The 17825-nt window shown below is 33.9% G+C and overlaps 1 protein-coding gene across 2 annotated transcripts in view; it reads left to right on the top strand.

Annotated features, from left to right (window-relative positions):
• The window catches only part of SPTLC1 (serine palmitoyltransferase long chain base subunit 1), a 35042-nt gene extending 17504 nt beyond the window's left edge, over positions 1-17538 (top strand). Inside the window, exons 6-15 of one of the 2 annotated variants that reach the window (XM_015615002.3) lie at positions 2715-2847; positions 4554-4683; positions 6498-6587; positions 7307-7414; positions 8772-8867; positions 9150-9246; positions 10693-10747; positions 12311-12428; positions 13241-13314; positions 13793-17538. In XM_015615002.3, coding sequence (XP_015470488.1) covers positions 2715-2847; positions 4554-4683; positions 6498-6587; positions 7307-7414; positions 8772-8867; positions 9150-9246; positions 10693-10747; positions 12311-12428; positions 13241-13314; positions 13793-13886 — 995 coding nt within the window. In that variant the 3' untranslated portion in view covers positions 13887-17538. Of the gene's footprint in view, positions 1-1112; positions 1254-2714; positions 2848-4553; positions 4684-6497; positions 6588-7306; positions 7415-8771; positions 8868-9149; positions 9247-10692; positions 10748-12310; positions 12429-13240; positions 13315-13792 lie in introns of those variants that run through there. The other variant, XM_033520394.1, reaches the window with a different exon arrangement.
• The last annotated feature ends 287 nt before the right edge of the window (positions 17539-17825 follow it).

Raw genomic sequence — 17825 nt, 5'->3', positions numbered from 1 at the left:
TGTTGATTGTTACTGCTCAGATTTATCCCCTCTTAGGAGCTGATACTTCATATCAATATTAGAGATCTCTATTTGAAATGTAGATACTGTGTTATGATTTATTTTGAATGGAGATTTGGTTCTTCATATCTATGCTACTTAGAAGGTAATTAATAGATGCAGTGAGTCCCTTTTAAGAAATTTTTACTTTGTGTTGTATCTCTGAAATATCTATCTGTGCCTTTATCCTGTAAAGACCATGAAATATTTGTATATCTACATATAACTGAGTATTTGTTGGTATCTTCTCCATAATTCTCATTTCTTCTGTTTTTGACTTCCATGTGAACACGTACTAGGCACTGAAAAGGCATTTCATAACAGTTAATAACAATATTAGCTTTATTAACATTTCATAATTGCACAGAAAGCTCTTACAGTGTTTTCCTCTGTGCAAATGTATTTCAGGTGGTGTTTGCAGTTTCAGTTAAAATAGGCTAATCCAAGTGGTGTAATCAGACTAAAGCAAATCATTGCAACAAAGGCAAGTCAGACGGTATTTGGATTTTATCACAGTGAAGCCTTAATATTGCTGTAGCACTTTTCAACCTCATGGTTATACAAAGTATTCATACCCTTGTGTAGTGATATATCAAGTGTGTGTTATTTTGAACTTATGTGTTCTTCCCCTTTGCAAAATTTACTTAGGCTTACAAAACTTCTTTCTGTAGCACAAACCTTAATATATTCATTAGCTGCCCTTACTGACAATACTTGTTTTTACCTAGACCTTGCTTAGTGTAATGGTGGTTGTTTCCGAATAAGGCTTAGTGATAAAGATGCAGGTTCTGATTTGGAGCAGTGATGGTCTTACAATCTTTTTCAGTTAAACTGTGTAAGTGGTCATTCAAATAAATTTTCCTCATTAGGTATCAATGGCTGACCACTCAAAAGTAGTAGTTCAGTTCTTATTTCCCCTAATTTGTTATTCTCTACTGATGGGAGTTCAAAAACAAACATTTTGGACTGCATGTTTTTTATGTTGCATGGTTTAAGTGCTATGTGGCCAGTCTGTTTTTATTAAATTTTGTAATTGCCGATCTTTGTTGGGCTTTTCGTTCAATAAATCAAAGGTCATCCCACCTCTTTGGAAGCCTGATTGAAGATTGTTTATTGATCCTGAAGTCCATGTAGCAATGACACAAGAAAAAGACACAAAGATTCTGGAAATGGACTATTTACAATCTCAATCAGAAAGTAGATGAGGTAATTCCAGTCAGCATCCTTTATTCTGAAGTCTTTGGAGAGGAAAGGCTGTTCTAGAAATCCCTGAACATTTGGTATATCTAGTGCAGCTGGATCAAAATTATAGGATGCAAAAGAAGACTTCCAAATCATGAATGATTAACTGTTTGTTTTCATTTAAAAGCAGTGGCAAAGCAAATTTCTTTCTGATGTATTTTTTGATGCCCAGGTAATCATCAGGAAAGTATTGTTGAGGATTTATATTTTGCATGCTATGAATAAAATTGCTCTTTACTGTGGTTGTGAGGCTGTTGTTTGAATAAATACCATTTGCTTTTATTAATAAATACATCAGGTGGCTATGTCCTTTTGGGGAGTACATTTAGTATGGCAGAGTTGGGGCTTTTATGATATCCTTTCTTTCTGCACCCTTTCTGTTGGTGTCTGGCCAGAAAGAGCAACACTGACATCATAGCCTTATATTCTGTTGGAAGAATCCGTACATATAACTGATGTTACTTTATTTGATATTAGTTTGAATTAATTTCCAGTAATTGCTAAAAGGTAACACTTGGCCAGTGGTGATCTTTCAAGTCACTCAGTAATGATCTCTATTTGCATTTTAATCTTATTTATTTCCAGTTAATAAAAGACATAACTATCTCTCTATTGCTAGCAGAAGCAGATAGTGGAGAGAGAGTTAGACAATCAAAATAACAGCTTGTCCTGATACAGGCTATTTTGCTTAGGAAGAATAGTCAATTCTGTGGTTACCTTTCTACAGCAAAAATCCACTCACCATGTGGTATTAAAATTTTTAATATTTTGATTTTTGACGTGGGTCATTTTGACCAAACTGGTTTGGGAAATGCTGTGTGTGTGATTGGGTCAATATATCTTAAGAATGAATAATCTTTGGCTTGTTGGTGTGACCTTTCCAGTGGGCTAAAGTGTGTTCAGGAGATCATTTGAGACTCACAAGAGCAGTATTCTGTTATAATAATGATAGCTGTGCTTATGTAGTGGAAGCATCAGCTTGGAAGAACTGATGGTCTGCCAACAGGACCTCAGTAATTGCGATAAATTGCATAATTCGTTTTCTGACCGTAGTAACTGTGCTCTCTAGTTGCAGTCCAAGAATGCTGCATTATTTGTGGCCTAATTACAAGTAGATTTTAACAACTTTGGTGTAAGAACATTAGAGAAATATGTTGCATAAGTATTTTCAGCTCTGTCAAAACCTGTGATTAATAACGGGTTACTTGTCAGTTTCAGTGAAGCTGGATTGGTTGCAACTGGGTTTTGGGAAGTTACTTGCTTTAATACTCTTCCTACAAGTCAATGTTCTGTTTGCTTCAATTAGATGGTTTCTAAAAGTAATGAGGTTTTTTAGTATAAAAAAGAAGCTAACTTTTTTTTTATTTTTCTCAATATTTTCAGTATTTTTTATTTCTCAATTTTTCAGTATTTTTGATTTTTCTCTCAAATAGATGTGCACTTAGAATTAGAGGAACGGCTAGCAAAATTCATGAGGACAGAGGAAGCTATTATATACTCATATGGATTTGCAACAATTGCCAGTGCTATTCCTGCGTATTCAAAGAGAGGGGACATTGTGTTTGTGTAAGTATTGTTTTCTAATTTTTTTCTTCTTATTTTTAATGATTGCTAAACATATTGTTGAACATTTAAAAATAATGCTGGTTTTGATCAAGTGTTATGTAGTACAAAGTTTAAATATTTTTTCTTTGCCAAATATTACAAATCAGTTATTGCTTTCATTGTGAAAGCTCAGATATAGTCACTCATCTGCAAAAAAAAAGCAAAATAATGTAGCATTCAAATACTAATGTAATTCTAGTAACTAATTTTCTTCTTAAACAATATAGTTATAGTTGCTTTTCTCATGTCTATTGCTGGCTTTTCACCCTTCGTCCAGGAGAATTGTTCCATTCATGCCTATTTGCAGTGGATTATTTGTATAAATATTGGTACATAATAAAGTAACAGAAGAATAGTTATGCAAAATCAAGTAAATCGTCTGGCAGGCCCAGTATCTGGTACCTAAGAATAGCCAATCATGATTTGTCTAGCGAAGATTCAAGAACTGGGAGAAACAATGTAACTCTATTCAATTTACTGCTGGAAAGAAGAGGGTTTGGATTTAGTAAGAGTTGATGGATTTTTCTTGTCTTCTGATTCTCTCAGTACCTTAAGTCTTTAATATCCTCAGTGTTTCTATCACATGCAAATGGTTAACTTGAACATTTTATGAAAAATGTGAAGAAATACCTGTTTCAAATATAATACCTACTAATTTCTGTTGATGCATTTGATTTTTAGACAGGGATTTTCCCCATGCATTTTTCCCCCTGGGAGTAGGGAGTGGGTGTCAATGTTGGACTCAGCTGCCTGCTGTGGTTAAATTACAACACAATGGTACTTTTGTATTTGTCTGCCAAAATCTTTCTTTGGTGCTGTCTTTTCTAAGTGTAAGGCTTGCAGCCTATTTGACCTCTTGACAGAAGTTCTTTCATAATTTAATCATGTTTTTTGACTGTGTTTGATTATCTTCTGGATCAGCATTTCTGAGACAAATGACCTGGATTGTGCACACACTACTCAAGGATGCCATTGTGTACCCTGGATTTAGTTATCTCGTACTGTTCCAGCTTCTCATTGACAGAAGATCTCACTGTATTTGAAACCAACTTGGTTGAAATTACTGCATTTAACATATGCAGGTTTGGTTTAGTTACCACTTTACAAGATTAGTAAGCAGCTGTGAAATTGCATATCCCATCATAGTCAGAAATTTGCTGTTCCAACACTTAAAAATGGGTGTTGGAAATAATACCTCCATCTTTGCACTTTGATATATTATTTGTCAAAGAATATTAAAATGGAGGTTTTGAGTATTTGGAGGACTACAGTAAATGTTACAGGCACATCTTTGTGCTTTTTTCTAAGACCCAGAGCAAATGAAGTGAGAGGTTTCTGGGATGATTCCTGTGGTATTCTACCTGGTCCATGGAATGCTGTGCTCAAACTTCTGTCACATACAAACAAAAGGATGAGTGTAGATTTAAGAAAAAAAAATAAGAAAAATACCTGCTGGCTTGCTTTCAGTGTCTGTAGTACATACAAAATTGAAAATCTTTGAAATGAGGTAAAAATGTAAATAAAATATACAGTGCTTTAAAACATCTGGCTTTGTCTACACATAAGTACAAATACCTGTTCAAAAGAAAAATAAGTCCTAATAGCCAGTTTTCTTTGAATAATTGCACTGAGTTTCACAAACTTAGAAGGGTTTGCTATATTTACAGAGATGAAGCTGCCTGCTTTGCTATTCAGAAGGGATTACAAGCATCTCGTAGTAACATCAAGTTATTTAAGCATAATGATATGGCTGACCTTGAACGACTGTTGAAAGAACAAGAAACTGAAGATCAAAAGGTACCATTCCTTTGAAGAAATATTTGTACTCTTATGTGCCACATCCCCCACATTTTTTTACTGAGTCATGTAATTGAATGGATGTAGTGTTTAAAGGCAGTTACTTGGTTTTCATAACTCTCTATTGAGCAGTTAATGTTGCTTATTTAATTAAGATAATTTTTTTTTTAAAATATTTATTTGCATTTGTCTTCTTAGCCATTAGAACTGAGCTCACAGGTAGTAGTAACAGGGAACTATCTTTACAAGCAGATGGCTGATATGAGATAATGTTTTTCTTTTTTTTGAAAACCTATTACAGAGCTTTCTTTCAGTTTTGGATCTCTGAGGAATTTATGTAACTGTATTTACCTAATACATCATGCAAGCTAACTATCACTTTGAATGCTACACTATAAAATCAGCACAAAAATTACTAGTCCTTTATAGAATCAATATGGTTGATTTTTTTTCTCAGTCTTCTCATATCATACATTCAACTCTTAAGATATTCTCTCTCTTGAAAAATTTGAGTCAGTTTGATGGCTTGCTTCTCATTCTGACAGTAAAGCAAAAGGATGTCCAAAAGCAGTTACTAAGATCAGGATCAGAAAGTACAGATAACTTGATTAAGTGAGAATTAAAAGAATTAACTGAGTAGCTGTCATGATTGTATGGTTTATTTTCAGAATGCTGGCAAGTTACAGACAATTGAAAGAAAGTTGATTTTGTGATAAGACATAGAAAAAGTAAACTAGATAAACTGTCAATCAGCTTAACATGAGTGTAAATCAGTAATGGATCTGATTAATAGCAGATTTATAGATAACATACTAGTTAACCTACCTTCATGGAAAATACATTTTGTCAGATAATCTTTACATGAGTTTTTAGATGTGGTTTTCAGACTAATTTGTGTAACACATTTGGTTTGTTAGAGCAGAATGCTTTGAATTAGCTACATGGTTGAAGTTTCTTACTGTAATTAGCTGAATGTGAACATAAAATTGGTGGGCAAGAGCTTAATACAGACCATGTGTGTATAACTAAGACATACTGACTAGAAAAGGCTCGTATCATTAGAGTTGATAAAGCCTGTACTGTGACTAGTTTGGTACCTACCACATAGAAAAGTTAAATAGATGTTTCTGAATCTTTTTACAAGGACTGAAAAATGAAAGAAGTGTGACTAAATATCCTTTTTCAGAAAATATCAGTAAGCTTCAAAGAAAATAGAAGAGCAATAGCATCTTAAAACAGCAAAACTGAAATGATACCAATTGAAATTTAGCAGAAACAAGTGAAAGATATTTTAATGATCTCTATAGTATCCAGAGATCACACAAGGACTTTGTGACATGAGTGTGAAATGAATACTTTTGCATTGTGTTTTACAAAGGCACTACTTGTAAGGGGTTTCTGCGGCATTGTGAATCCTGATGCACAAAATGCTTGTTGAAAAGTCTTCTAAATGCTAAATACTAATGAGGAGTATAATAGAGACCAAGATTTGTAGTATTTGTTCTGTAGTTACATTGGTTGTATTTTATTTATAACGTTCAAATGGATTGGTTGTGATTTGTTGCAAAAGAGGGCCTCTTAAATCATGTGTAGAAGCTTTGAAATTATTACAAAGTAAATAAAAGACAAAAGTAGTCCAGTGAGGCATTTCAACTTTTGTTACAGATGAAAAATACTAACTTTAAACTTAAGTAACAACTTAGTTGGACAAGAGACCATTCTCTTCAGAAAGATCTTCCCTATCCAAAAAATATTTAGAACTTTGCTTGTTTAGTAACAATTGATATAAACTAAAACCGTATCTTTCTCTGAAGAATCCTCGCAAGGCCCGTGTAACTCGAAGGTTTATTGTAGTGGAAGGATTGTATATGAACACAGGAGACATTTGCCCTCTTCCAGAGTTGGTAAGTGGTTTTAGTTCACCTTTTGAATTGCATATGAAAGTGTGTGGCCAATGAAATAACAGTGTTGTGTGATTAAGCCTACACAGAAAAGTTCAGCATGCAGCTTTTTTGTTTACCTTCCTGCTTTCTCATATGTTCATGATTTCAAAAGGTGATTCCAAACATTAATCTTGTTTTGAAATTTCTGATTAGGATTCTGAAGCTCCTGAGACTTAGAAATAGTGTCTGGCTGTGGTCTTAATTTTTATCTTGTAAAATATACTTTATTTTCAGCTAGACTGTGTGATACTAGGTATTTAAGCTAGGTTATATCAAAAAAAAAAAGGAAAAAAAAGTTTCAAATACACCTTCATAGAAATGTCAGAAATAGTGACTCCAGGGAACTATTTGCTCTTCAGCATAAAATGGCTTTTTATACAGGCTCTATTCTTGTAGATGATGGAAGAAATCGTGTGAAAATGCATTGTTTTGAAAGTACTAGAGCACCTATTAAAAAAGAGTTTTTTTTTTCTATACGAACATTTATGAAATTTGTTTTAATATTACATGATGGAATAGTTTTGAAGGCTTTTAAAATGTTTTAATGAGTGAACAGAGCTCTAGAACTGAGTTCTATGTAGTATTCAGAATGCTGTCCTTGTCTGTCTTTACCTTATCTCTCCCATGCATTTTGTCACCAAATTCTGACCTGTGTTTTATAAAATTTTCTTTGTTTTTAGATAAAATTGAAGTATAAATACAAAGTTAGAATATTTTTGGAGGAGAGTCTTTCCTTTGGAGTCCTTGGAGAACACGGAAGAGGCATTACTGAACACTTTGGAATAAATGTATGTACTCTTTTGTTGTGAATGAGAGATTTGTGCAGAAACAAGTTGTGAAATTGTTTCCTAATACCTGTGCCATTAGCAGATAGTTTTGTAGTGTACAGTAGACATTTAAATTTACAGTTTTTTAAAATATATATATTTTTAAATATAGTATTTATTTTAGCAGTCCTAGAGCTTTCATGTCTTGGCAGTCTTTCATGTGCTTACTTGAAATAGTTTTACTTATCTTCAGCAATGAAGATAACAAAAGAATTTTTTTACAATGCATAATTCTATTCTATTTTTGGAAACTCAGTGAGATAATGAACACTGTCTTTTCCAGCCACATACACTTAAAAGTGCCACTCTGAGGTCTTGGAGTAAATAAGAAAAATCTTTGCAGTATATAGCAATCATATTTTGCTCTATTGCCTTTTACTCCAGTGGGGAAAAATACAGCTTCTAATGGTTCTTTCAAAGGTAGTACTTTCCTGGCAGATTAAGCCAAACTCTTTCCAAGGGTCTACTTTCCATGGTGTTTATGCAGCTGAGGAGTACTTCGGAAATCCAGAATGGTATTATGCAGCTGCTTACTACCACAGTCCCCTGGGCTGAGGGGAAGGAAGAAGTGCTTTTTGTTAGCTAGTATTCCAGTGTGGAGCACCTCACTGCATTCTGACAGTGTCTGAATTCAGCTGGGAAGTGAAATAACAAATTCAGAGAATTCATTCTGTCTTCCTCCTTGTCTTGCTGTTTTCACTTAATACCAAACATGGAAAAGAGAAAATTAATTTGGAAAATGAAACAGTGTTACTGTGATACATGCCAATTGCGGTCTGATTTCTATGTTAAATTCCTTTCCAATTAATTGACTTTTACGTTAAATTAATTTACAGGCAAAATCTTTCCAAGCCTGACAAAAGAAAATATTTGCAGCTAACAAATGAAATAAGAAAGATATTTGTGTTTTTAATGTTCTGTTTTAATTAGGTTTATACTTAATTTTAATTGCATTCTACCTCCTACTGACTACAGAGTGGCTACTTAAAGGACACTGCCACACTGATTGCATTGTGGAATTGTCACCAGCATCTAAATAATTTATTTTATCTGTTTGTATTCTTCACATTGCAGTGTCTTGAAGAGAGGGATCATATGCAATTTGTTTACAGATCCATAAATCTCGATTTCTCAAAGGTCCTTTCTGTATTGCTTAAAATTATTATTTCATTTGTACTTTCATTTTATTATGTCATAGTTTGGTGGATCATCTCTAATATTCTTGGTAATATGAAACAAGGTGTATCTTTAATAGATTAACTTACAGTCTTGATGCAATCAAAAGCATCTTTTAATCAGTTTTTAATTTAACTGACAGATTGATGATATAGATCTTATTAGTGCAAACATGGAAAATTCACTGGCTTCTATTGGTGGATTTTGCTGTGGAAGATCTTTTATTATTGACCATCAGGTAAGACAGATCTCTTTTTAAGTAGTCTGGCACTATTAGTTACTTATATGTGAGAGTTAATTATTAATATCTATTTGCAAGTATGATATAGATGATTATGCAGTATTTGATTCTACACAGAAGCTGTCTGGTTCCTATGAAATATTGTAGATGAATCAGAGACCTACTTTTAATCCTTACATGTACCTGTAGGTGTGGAGGAGAGATTTTAAATATATACATGAATTACTTTTAAAACATTTTCTAGATTACTATAATTTTTCTTTTCCTTTTCTGCCGCAGCGATTGTCTGGTCAAGGGTATTGTTTTTCTGCCTCCCTACCTCCTTTGTTAGCTGCTGCTGCTATTGAGGCTCTGAATATTATGGAAGATAATCCAGGTACTTAATTTAGGAAAATGTTATCCTTCTTCTGAAGTCTTTCTTCACTCCAAACTAATAACTTGTGCTTCTCCCTACTTTGATTCCTCACCTTTTTACTCTGATGTCCTTTTGTTCTTTTTATTTTTTTTTTTTTTTTTTGCTAATTCATCTTACATGTATGGTTTTTTCCTCATGGTATTTCCCGCTCTTCTTTCCTTCTTCAGTGTTTCCATCTCTTTTGGTCTTCCAGCTGGAAAATAAGCAAGCTATTTGAGGACACAGATGGTTTTTAAAAAGCAAATGAGAAATTTTTACTCTGCTGTTTAGATCAGTGCCTCTTCCTTAAACACATATTCCTTCAGCACAAATGAAGAAAGAGAAAGTTAAATAGAAACAAATGGTAGTATATTTCCTGAGGACAGAGCAATCCTCTCCTTTCCACTTGTGCTATATAATTAGGGGTTTTTTCCTTCTCTAGTTAAGCATTCAGGCAAGAATCTCAAGAATGATCAGGGTGCAAATTGCCTGCGATTTACGAGGGATCAGATAGGGGGCATTTGTATAAAGCTGGCAGACAGAAGTTCTGCTCTAGGCGTCAATTTAGAAAAACCCTTAAAGATCATCTTGTTCCAGCACCCTTGCCATTGGCAGGGACTCCTAGACCAGAAGCTCCATCCAACCCAGCCTTAAAAAGTCTTTTTGCTGACTGGGAATTGATCCCAGGCCACAGCAGTACTAAATCCCAGCTACTAGAACACCTGGGAAATAAGGGGCAATGAGGACAAAATTGGGCAAATTGTGGAATTGTATAAATTTGCTTTAACCTTCATTTCCGTCAACAGATTGGAGGACATCTGCAAAGATGCAGTATTTAATTTGTGACAAATAAGTAAAAATTACTGGGTAGCCCATGCCCTGTTGTATGAAGTAAAGTAGAATAAAGGAAAAATTAGGAGTAAGTTACAAGACTGTTAGGTATACTGGAGGGTTAGCTTTGACCAAGGAAAAGAGCCATGGTTTACAAATCCAGGAGTCAGTTTTCTTTTTAAGTATCTGCAGTGAACTGGGGAAAGAATCAGTGAGCAAAGTCTGAATGGCAATAGATATTTATGGATATTTATAAATTGGACCTGCCATTTCAGTCCCATTACAAAGTGTTTATGTCATCCCGTCCATATGATCATGAACAGCAGCAGCTCCATATGCAGCTGGAGTAATGAGATAAAGGGAAGTAGTGCATTTGTCAGAACTTAAAAGCTTGTCATTTCCTGGCAGAAATAGGAATTGGGAACATTAAGAAGAGTACTAAAGAGACTTATTAGTTCAATGGATGTACATACCTTAGTTTGATTCCAAATGCTATCTTTGAAATCTTAGAGAAATGCGAAGTAGAAACAGGAAATCTAAGCCTTTTATTTTCTGTTTTGTTTTGTTTTTTTTGTTGTTGTTGTTTTTTGTGTGTAGACATTTTTCAGACTCTCCGGGCCAAATGTGAACGGATTCACAAAGCTTTACAGGGGTAAGTGTGGGGTTTGGTGCTTTCTGGCTTTTATTTGGCTATGCCTTTAAAACTTTAAAGAAACTCTTCTTGCCCAAATCTGTTTCTGGTTTTACAGGTGCTTAGATTGGGATATATACACTCAATTATGTATGTATTAAAGGAGGAAAATGATTCTTTCCCAACTCTCTCTGTTATGCTATTGAAAAGAGTCCAAGTTTTTAAAATCCTTTACAGGTTTTGAAATGAGATTATACCCTAAGACTGTTGAGGAGGTCTGCAATCTCTTACACATTAAAATCTTTAGGAGAATGTGATAACTCTCCACAACAGTGTTGATAAGCATTTTGAAAATTGTCTAAATAAAAGCATTTGGGATGAAGCTTAGCAGATACTCTTTCAGACAACTCAATGCACCTTTCAATCACCTTGAATATAATATTGTTCCTGTATATTAGACTTGAGTGTTAAAACAGTAATAAAGTACCTGTTGCTCTGGAGGCACAGAAAAGCTTACTTGAATTTATCTGAAAAATAAGGTTTAACATTTCCTAACACTACGCTGTTTTAAAAGATGGCTGTACTGACTTTTTATTTGTTGGGTTTTGATACTAAAAAGATACAGATATTGCTGTGATATTCAACAGCCATTTAATGTGCAGTCCTTGTGCAATTGCATTTTACAATTCTTCTTCCTCAGCAATTTTGTGTTGCATATTACAGAAATTAATAAATTTCAAACACCCTCATACAAATCTCTAATGCATTATTGATTATACTAGTTTCTTTGGAATGATACTACCATTAAATGAGCCTGTTCTTCTTAAAATGTGTATTAGGCAAGCTTATCAAAGTCCAGAAATCAAAATTACACCTGATAGTTGATATGTGTTTATGTGACCTGTTAATTTTGGGGACCAGAGGTTTTGCTTGGTTATTAAATACAGATTTTTGGATGGGAATAACTCAGTCCTAAATGTTTGTGATGTGTCAGGACTATGACAATCAAACGTCAGTTGTTCAGGCAAATTCTAGAAACCTAGTTAACAACAACTAGGTATAGATTAGTTATGTAGTCATATAACTAATTTTAGAGGAGCTTCTGACTAAGTGACAGCTGATGCTGTAAAGAGATTCTACAGAAAATAATTTAAAATCATAAATCTTGCCAAATTTTGCAAAACACCCCAGCAAAACTTTTGTTCTTCCTTGTCCCTTAAGTGATAAAAAGGTGACTTGATCTAGCTAGCTGGGTTTTTATCAGCAATTTACAGGCCTAACACAAACATATCTCTTACATCTTCATAAGGATTCTTCAAAAGTTTCTGAATTATTAATCCTTTTTGCCAAAGGATTGTTTTACAAACTTACTGAAACTCCTTAGAAAAGACTTTTGCTTGATAACTTCATTATCTTTATGTAATGCAAGCTGAAATGCACATATGTTTTTGTCTGCATTACTGTCAGTAAAGTGAAATATCCATCTTTTCCCACTCACCACCTAGAAAGGAGAAGTACTTGTTATCATGTGTTTCAACATGTCTTCAAGTAGTATGTACATCAAAGGCTTTTTATTTGTTTTAGGATTTCTGGTTTAAAAGTAGTGGGAGAATCTTTTTCTCCAGCATTGCACTTACAGTTGGAGGAGAGCTGTGGATCTCGAGAAAATGATGTGAAGTTACTCAAAAGAGTTGTGGATTATGTAAGTGTCCCCATAGTCATTAAAATCTATCATTGCCTTTAAATGTTAATAATTGAGGAAGGGTAGGGAGGCTTGTCAGGTAACTTGTTGAAATATCTTGCAAGGATGCTGCAAGAAACATACTTTCTTTGCTGATTATATGGCTCTATTAAAGAGCTCTTTCAAGCATTTCTTGCTGCCTATAGCTTGGTTTGTAGCTCTGCATTAAAAAACTAATATTAGACTATTTACTTCAGGAAATAGTTATTTCCTGTTATTTATTTTAATGCTCAAATCTGTATATAAAACTCTTGCTTAGACAACTTTTGTAACATTAATAAGAAGAGTGTTCTGGAGGTGCATTTTAACCATTTAAGGTCAACCTTTTCTTTGAGTCTGTGAATTTGCTTTTTTAATATGTGAACAATCTCCTGTTCTATATGTAGTATTTTTCCCTTCTTCAATACACATTGGTTCTTTTTGTCCCACGTGAAGAGATGAGAGTTGATGGAAAACTTTATATATCAGGTGAAGAAGTAAACAAGACTACATAATAAAAAGAAATTCTGAAGTTAATTTCCTTGAAAATATGCTTAAATATAATTTAATTTCCTGATACAAATGGTATGTTTGCCTGATTACATGGAGGTGAAAGCTAAAGACACTGCACCCTAAACTGTTTTATGTGGTAAAGCTGTATTGAAATTAGAGATGATTTTGCACAATCTTTGTAACCTCCATTTGGGAAATAACTTGCATTTATCTTGACACAAAAGGATATTTTGTGTCATTAGAAATTCCCAGGTTAACTACTGTATTTTCTTTATTTGTAGTGCATGAATAGTGGTATTGCATTAACACAGGCTCGCTATCTGGAGAAAGAAGAAAAATCACTTCCCCCACCCAGGTTAGCAGAAAGTTAATGTGCTACTTGATTTTTTTTGGCTATGGCTTTCCATCTTTTTTCCATACAATGACGGAGTTTTGTTCAGTAGACTAGATTGAATATTGGTTCTTGGAAAAATGGGAGAGGCTGCATTTTTGAGGTGTATTTTCAGTGACTGTTACAGGTTGCTACTACCATGAAATAACTACCTGTATCTTGGGGATCAGCATGTAGCCTGTTAGCAGGCACATTTCCATGAGCTGTGCCTCTACTGGTAAAAAAGATAACAGACTTCTGCAGTGTGTATGTTAGGGTGGCAGAGCAAGGGCAAAAACTAGTTTGACCGCATCTGTTTAGTCATATGCCTTGTTTTTGGTTGAATTTGTAATAATTTCCCTACAGATAGTGATCTTAATGTGTTGAAATTAATATGAAATAGTTACAAAGCTGATGCCTTGAAGTAAAGTTTACTGTGTATGTTCTGGTTTTCTTTTTCTAGTATTCGAGTAGTGATAACAGTGGAACAAACAGAACAAGAACTGGACAAAGCTGCATCACTTCTTAAGGAAGCTGCACAGTCTGTGTTGAATTAGACTCCTGGTTGTGGATTCCTCTTTCCTTACACTATCAGGATAAGTGTTTTATACTGTATAGTGACTTCCAGATTCTTCCACTGATGGCATTGACACCTGACCAACAAAATTGTTCTGAAGTGGTACAAATGCAGTGAGGGGAAGAATGCTGAATTTTGGAGTTGGTGAATGACAGTGTTGTTCCAACTGAAACTTTACCATTTACTAGCATTACTTAAAATGGGACATCACTATTGCATTCATGACTCTTTCATAAGTTAGTATAAAAAGTTTTGAATTTATTTCCTCAAGCCCTTAAACAGTCTCAAAAATGTGTATGAACATTCAGTTTTATCCCAAACCAGGTAAAATGTGTTGTTTTCTCTCTATTTTCTCAGAACGTGGGAACTTCAAATAAATGTCAAGGAATTATCCCTCCTCATCTTCCAAATGAAAATACACTGTTCCTATTAATGCCAAAAGGATAACACTTTAAGACATAATTTTGTGTTGTATTATGTAATTTTTATTGAATTATAGAAGGGAGGACCTTAAATTCTTTTTGTTTAATACATCTTTCTCTAACCATTTTTGGCAGCCAGGTTTTAAGAAAGCCTGGCCAGATAGTAAATTCATATAAAATACTATTTGCTTTTTGCATTCCATATGTAATTATATGCATGTTTGATATTATGGGTGAGGTTTTTCATATTATTAACTTTGAAATATCTGAATTCAAACCTCTGAATTGTGAAACCGATGTATGTTCAGGTAAGGGAGCTTTGTACCAGTCTTGAAGAGGAGTAAGAGGCAACATGAAAAATAAGCCAAGGTTTTGAAATGGCAGCTAAGTGCTAGCTTAGTCAAACTACTTTTAAGCACAAAAATGATGTGTGCTTAGTTTTATCTGTAAACATCTATACCTTAGAAGGGAAGACTCAAAGACAGATACTAAGAGTTTAGATGGTACAAATACTACTGAAACACAACCCAGTCTGTGCACGTGAAATTCCCAAGTAACTTGAAAGTAATATTTGGAGGTTGTGCTGTCAGGATTTTAAATCAGCACAGATGGACATTACGTATACAGACACTTTTCTTCAATCAGGAAACTGGTAAGGAGGTATGTACCTTTTTATAAAAGAAAAAATACAGCTTTTTATTTCATGATTTTGCTTTAAGAATGCCTGTCTAAAAATTTTGTATTCTGCCTAATATGTGTTGAGTTGTTTTGTACTTATGTGGCTTTTTGGTTGCTACTACAAGGATTACAGGACTATTTTTGAGAAACATCATTGTTAAATATAAAGTTAATCATGTTTGATTCAGATTTTTACTTACACAATTGGATTTTGTAGCATGGTTGACCATATATTCTTAAATATTCTGCATTAGTTGAGCATAGTCTATGATGCCTCCAGTTCATAGAGACTGTTTCTACACTGGCTTTCAAAACTTGGTCTGTGTACATTCAAACAGAACGTCTAATGTGTTGGGGCACTTCTGTGATTGTTGCTGTTTGAAATAGTCAAATCATTATCTGTGCAAGATTGTAAACCCTTCATCCCAATGTGAAAGAGTATCCCTATTTCACTGACATTTATATGTTTTCTCTGTTAACTTTGAGTAAAAGCCAGTGAGAAGCCAGCAGTTTAAAAGAGAAAAATGTGCAGAATGAAACTGACGTCCATTTTACAGACTGGAACTGAAAGTGCAGATCAGTCATTCTGAGGACTCTCAGAGACTGCAAGAAATGGAAATTAAATGTTATCACTCTACTTTGAACTTTTGAGCCATTTTTGGCTGCATAATTGAAACCTTCAAATTCTAGTGAAGTCAAGCCTTTGATGTACAAACTTGGAACAAATGAGATACTTTGATTCTAGTGCAGCATATTAAATGGTTTTGGAGTTAAGTTAAACCTGGGAAGGTAAGCAAATAACCATTGGCATTGAAATCCTAGGTTGCAGAATCTATATTTCATTCTTTCATTTTATTTTAGGTTGTTTGCAAATGGGGTGGATTTTTTGTTGTGCTTAAAGAACTAGCAATAACTTTTAGATACATGGATTTGTGTTGTTACTTTTCTTGGTTTGGTGGGTGTTTTTGCTTTTAAATGAAGTGATGACAACTAAGGTAGCAAGAAACAGAATGAAATTTCTAGCAATTTCAAAGCCATGACTTAGTGGTTCTGAAGAAACATAAGTTCAAAAATGTTGCTAAGAGGCACCATAATCTGATTCATTTGACAAACACATACCCATCATTAAAAAATTGGTAAAACTTCCTTTGTACTTTTTTACTTTTTACCAGTATATAGGAATGAAACATTTAAATCACAGTAAAGTGGGTAGCTTGGTTGATAGCCACTGAAGTGCTCTCATAATATGTCTTTTACTGACAGGTTATATGCATGGTCTCTGAAAAATTAAGACACTTATGAGATGTAACTGCTGGAGAAGGATATCTCTGGTCAGTTTAAGCATGTCTGGCTCCTCTTCATTTTGACTTTTTTGATGAATGTCTCTGTCATGGCAAGTAGATGATGAAATGGGTGGCTCTGGGGAAAAATATTGATCTGGGTTAGGGATACAACAGGTGATTCTGATTAAACTTCTGACATTTGAAAAATCAGAAACCTGTTAAGGTGCTTTACTGCCCAGTGCTCTTGGCTGATAAATATATGAACAAATCTGTGTTAGTTGCTTTGTAGTTACATTTGGATGAATTGGTATTTTTCCATCCATTTCTTCAGATGTGGGCATGAGACTGGAGTTCATATAAGTGTAAAGATATTAAGTAGGATACTGTGAAATGAATCAAACACGGGTACCGTATCCCAAACTTCAAAGTATCTTTTGAAAATAAATTTTGTTTAAATTAATTTATATATTTTGCTGTGCCACATACTTGGAACAGAGTTTCATCTAAGTGGATAATAAATCCAGTATTTTAAATAGTGATCAAAAATAAATTGTTAATTTTCTTTTAATTGACTGTTAATATCTGGTAGTTGAGAAGGAGGGCATTTTAACTGTAAAACATTGGCAATTCATTGAAATTGTCTTGAAACCAATTTTTTACAATACGTGAGGACTGGGATGGACTGGAAAGAATTTATACTTTGAAAATATTTTATCTTGAAGAAATATGTCTACATGATATATATATTCCTATTTTAAATAAAGAGATTTATTTTCCTTGAATATTTAAAAATAACTGATTGCTATTTGTGTAGTTTCATGATTTTTATAGGAAAAACTACAGATACCTTTTCTGTTTATTATAGTAATTGTTATTTTTGGATAGGAGGTGAAATGCATAAGGAGGGTATTAAGAAAGAAAGAGACGTATGGCTGAATAACTTTGATTTTATTTTTTTTCACTTTTGAAATATGAACCCAGTCAATGCACAGAATGGTGTACTGTCTCCTTTCTGTCACTCCATCTGGACTTTATTATTTTAAACAGGGTTGTGGCGTGTTGGCATTCACTGATCTATGAAGTTGCTACCGCAAAAGTGTCTTGCATCTTAAGATGACTAGAGAAGTGCACATGTAAATGTACAGAGCTGTAAATGCTGCTTAAACAAAGGAAATATTTACAACTAACACAAAGCATTTGTACATTAAACTGTTTCAGTGTCCTAATAAAAGGAAATGTCTGGATAACATTTCTTCTTGTGTTTTTAAGTTCTTTGGCAGTTTTCATGGTAATAAGGTAATGGACTTACTCTGTTCTGCTGTTGATAGATTTTCCAGATTTTGGTTTCCTGTCCTTTGTGTACTTGGTAATTGCAAAGTATGTGTAGTAGAAATCACAGAAACTACTAAATCTGTTGAAGAGTACTTATCAGGGAAGGACAGTTTCTACATGTCCAATTTCTAATACTTTGTTAGCACTCACTTGCTGAAAACCACTACTGGGCCAGATACAGTTTTGTTGTGACTCAGAGTAGAA

The sequence above is a fragment of the Parus major genome, chromosome Z (genome assembly GCF_001522545.3).
Source record: "Parus major isolate Abel chromosome Z, Parus_major1.1, whole genome shotgun sequence".
Classification (NCBI taxonomy): Eukaryota; Metazoa; Chordata; class Aves; order Passeriformes; family Paridae; genus Parus; species Parus major.
The sequence above is the reverse complement of the archived record's forward strand: the minus strand, read 5'-3'. Positions and strand labels throughout refer to the sequence as shown.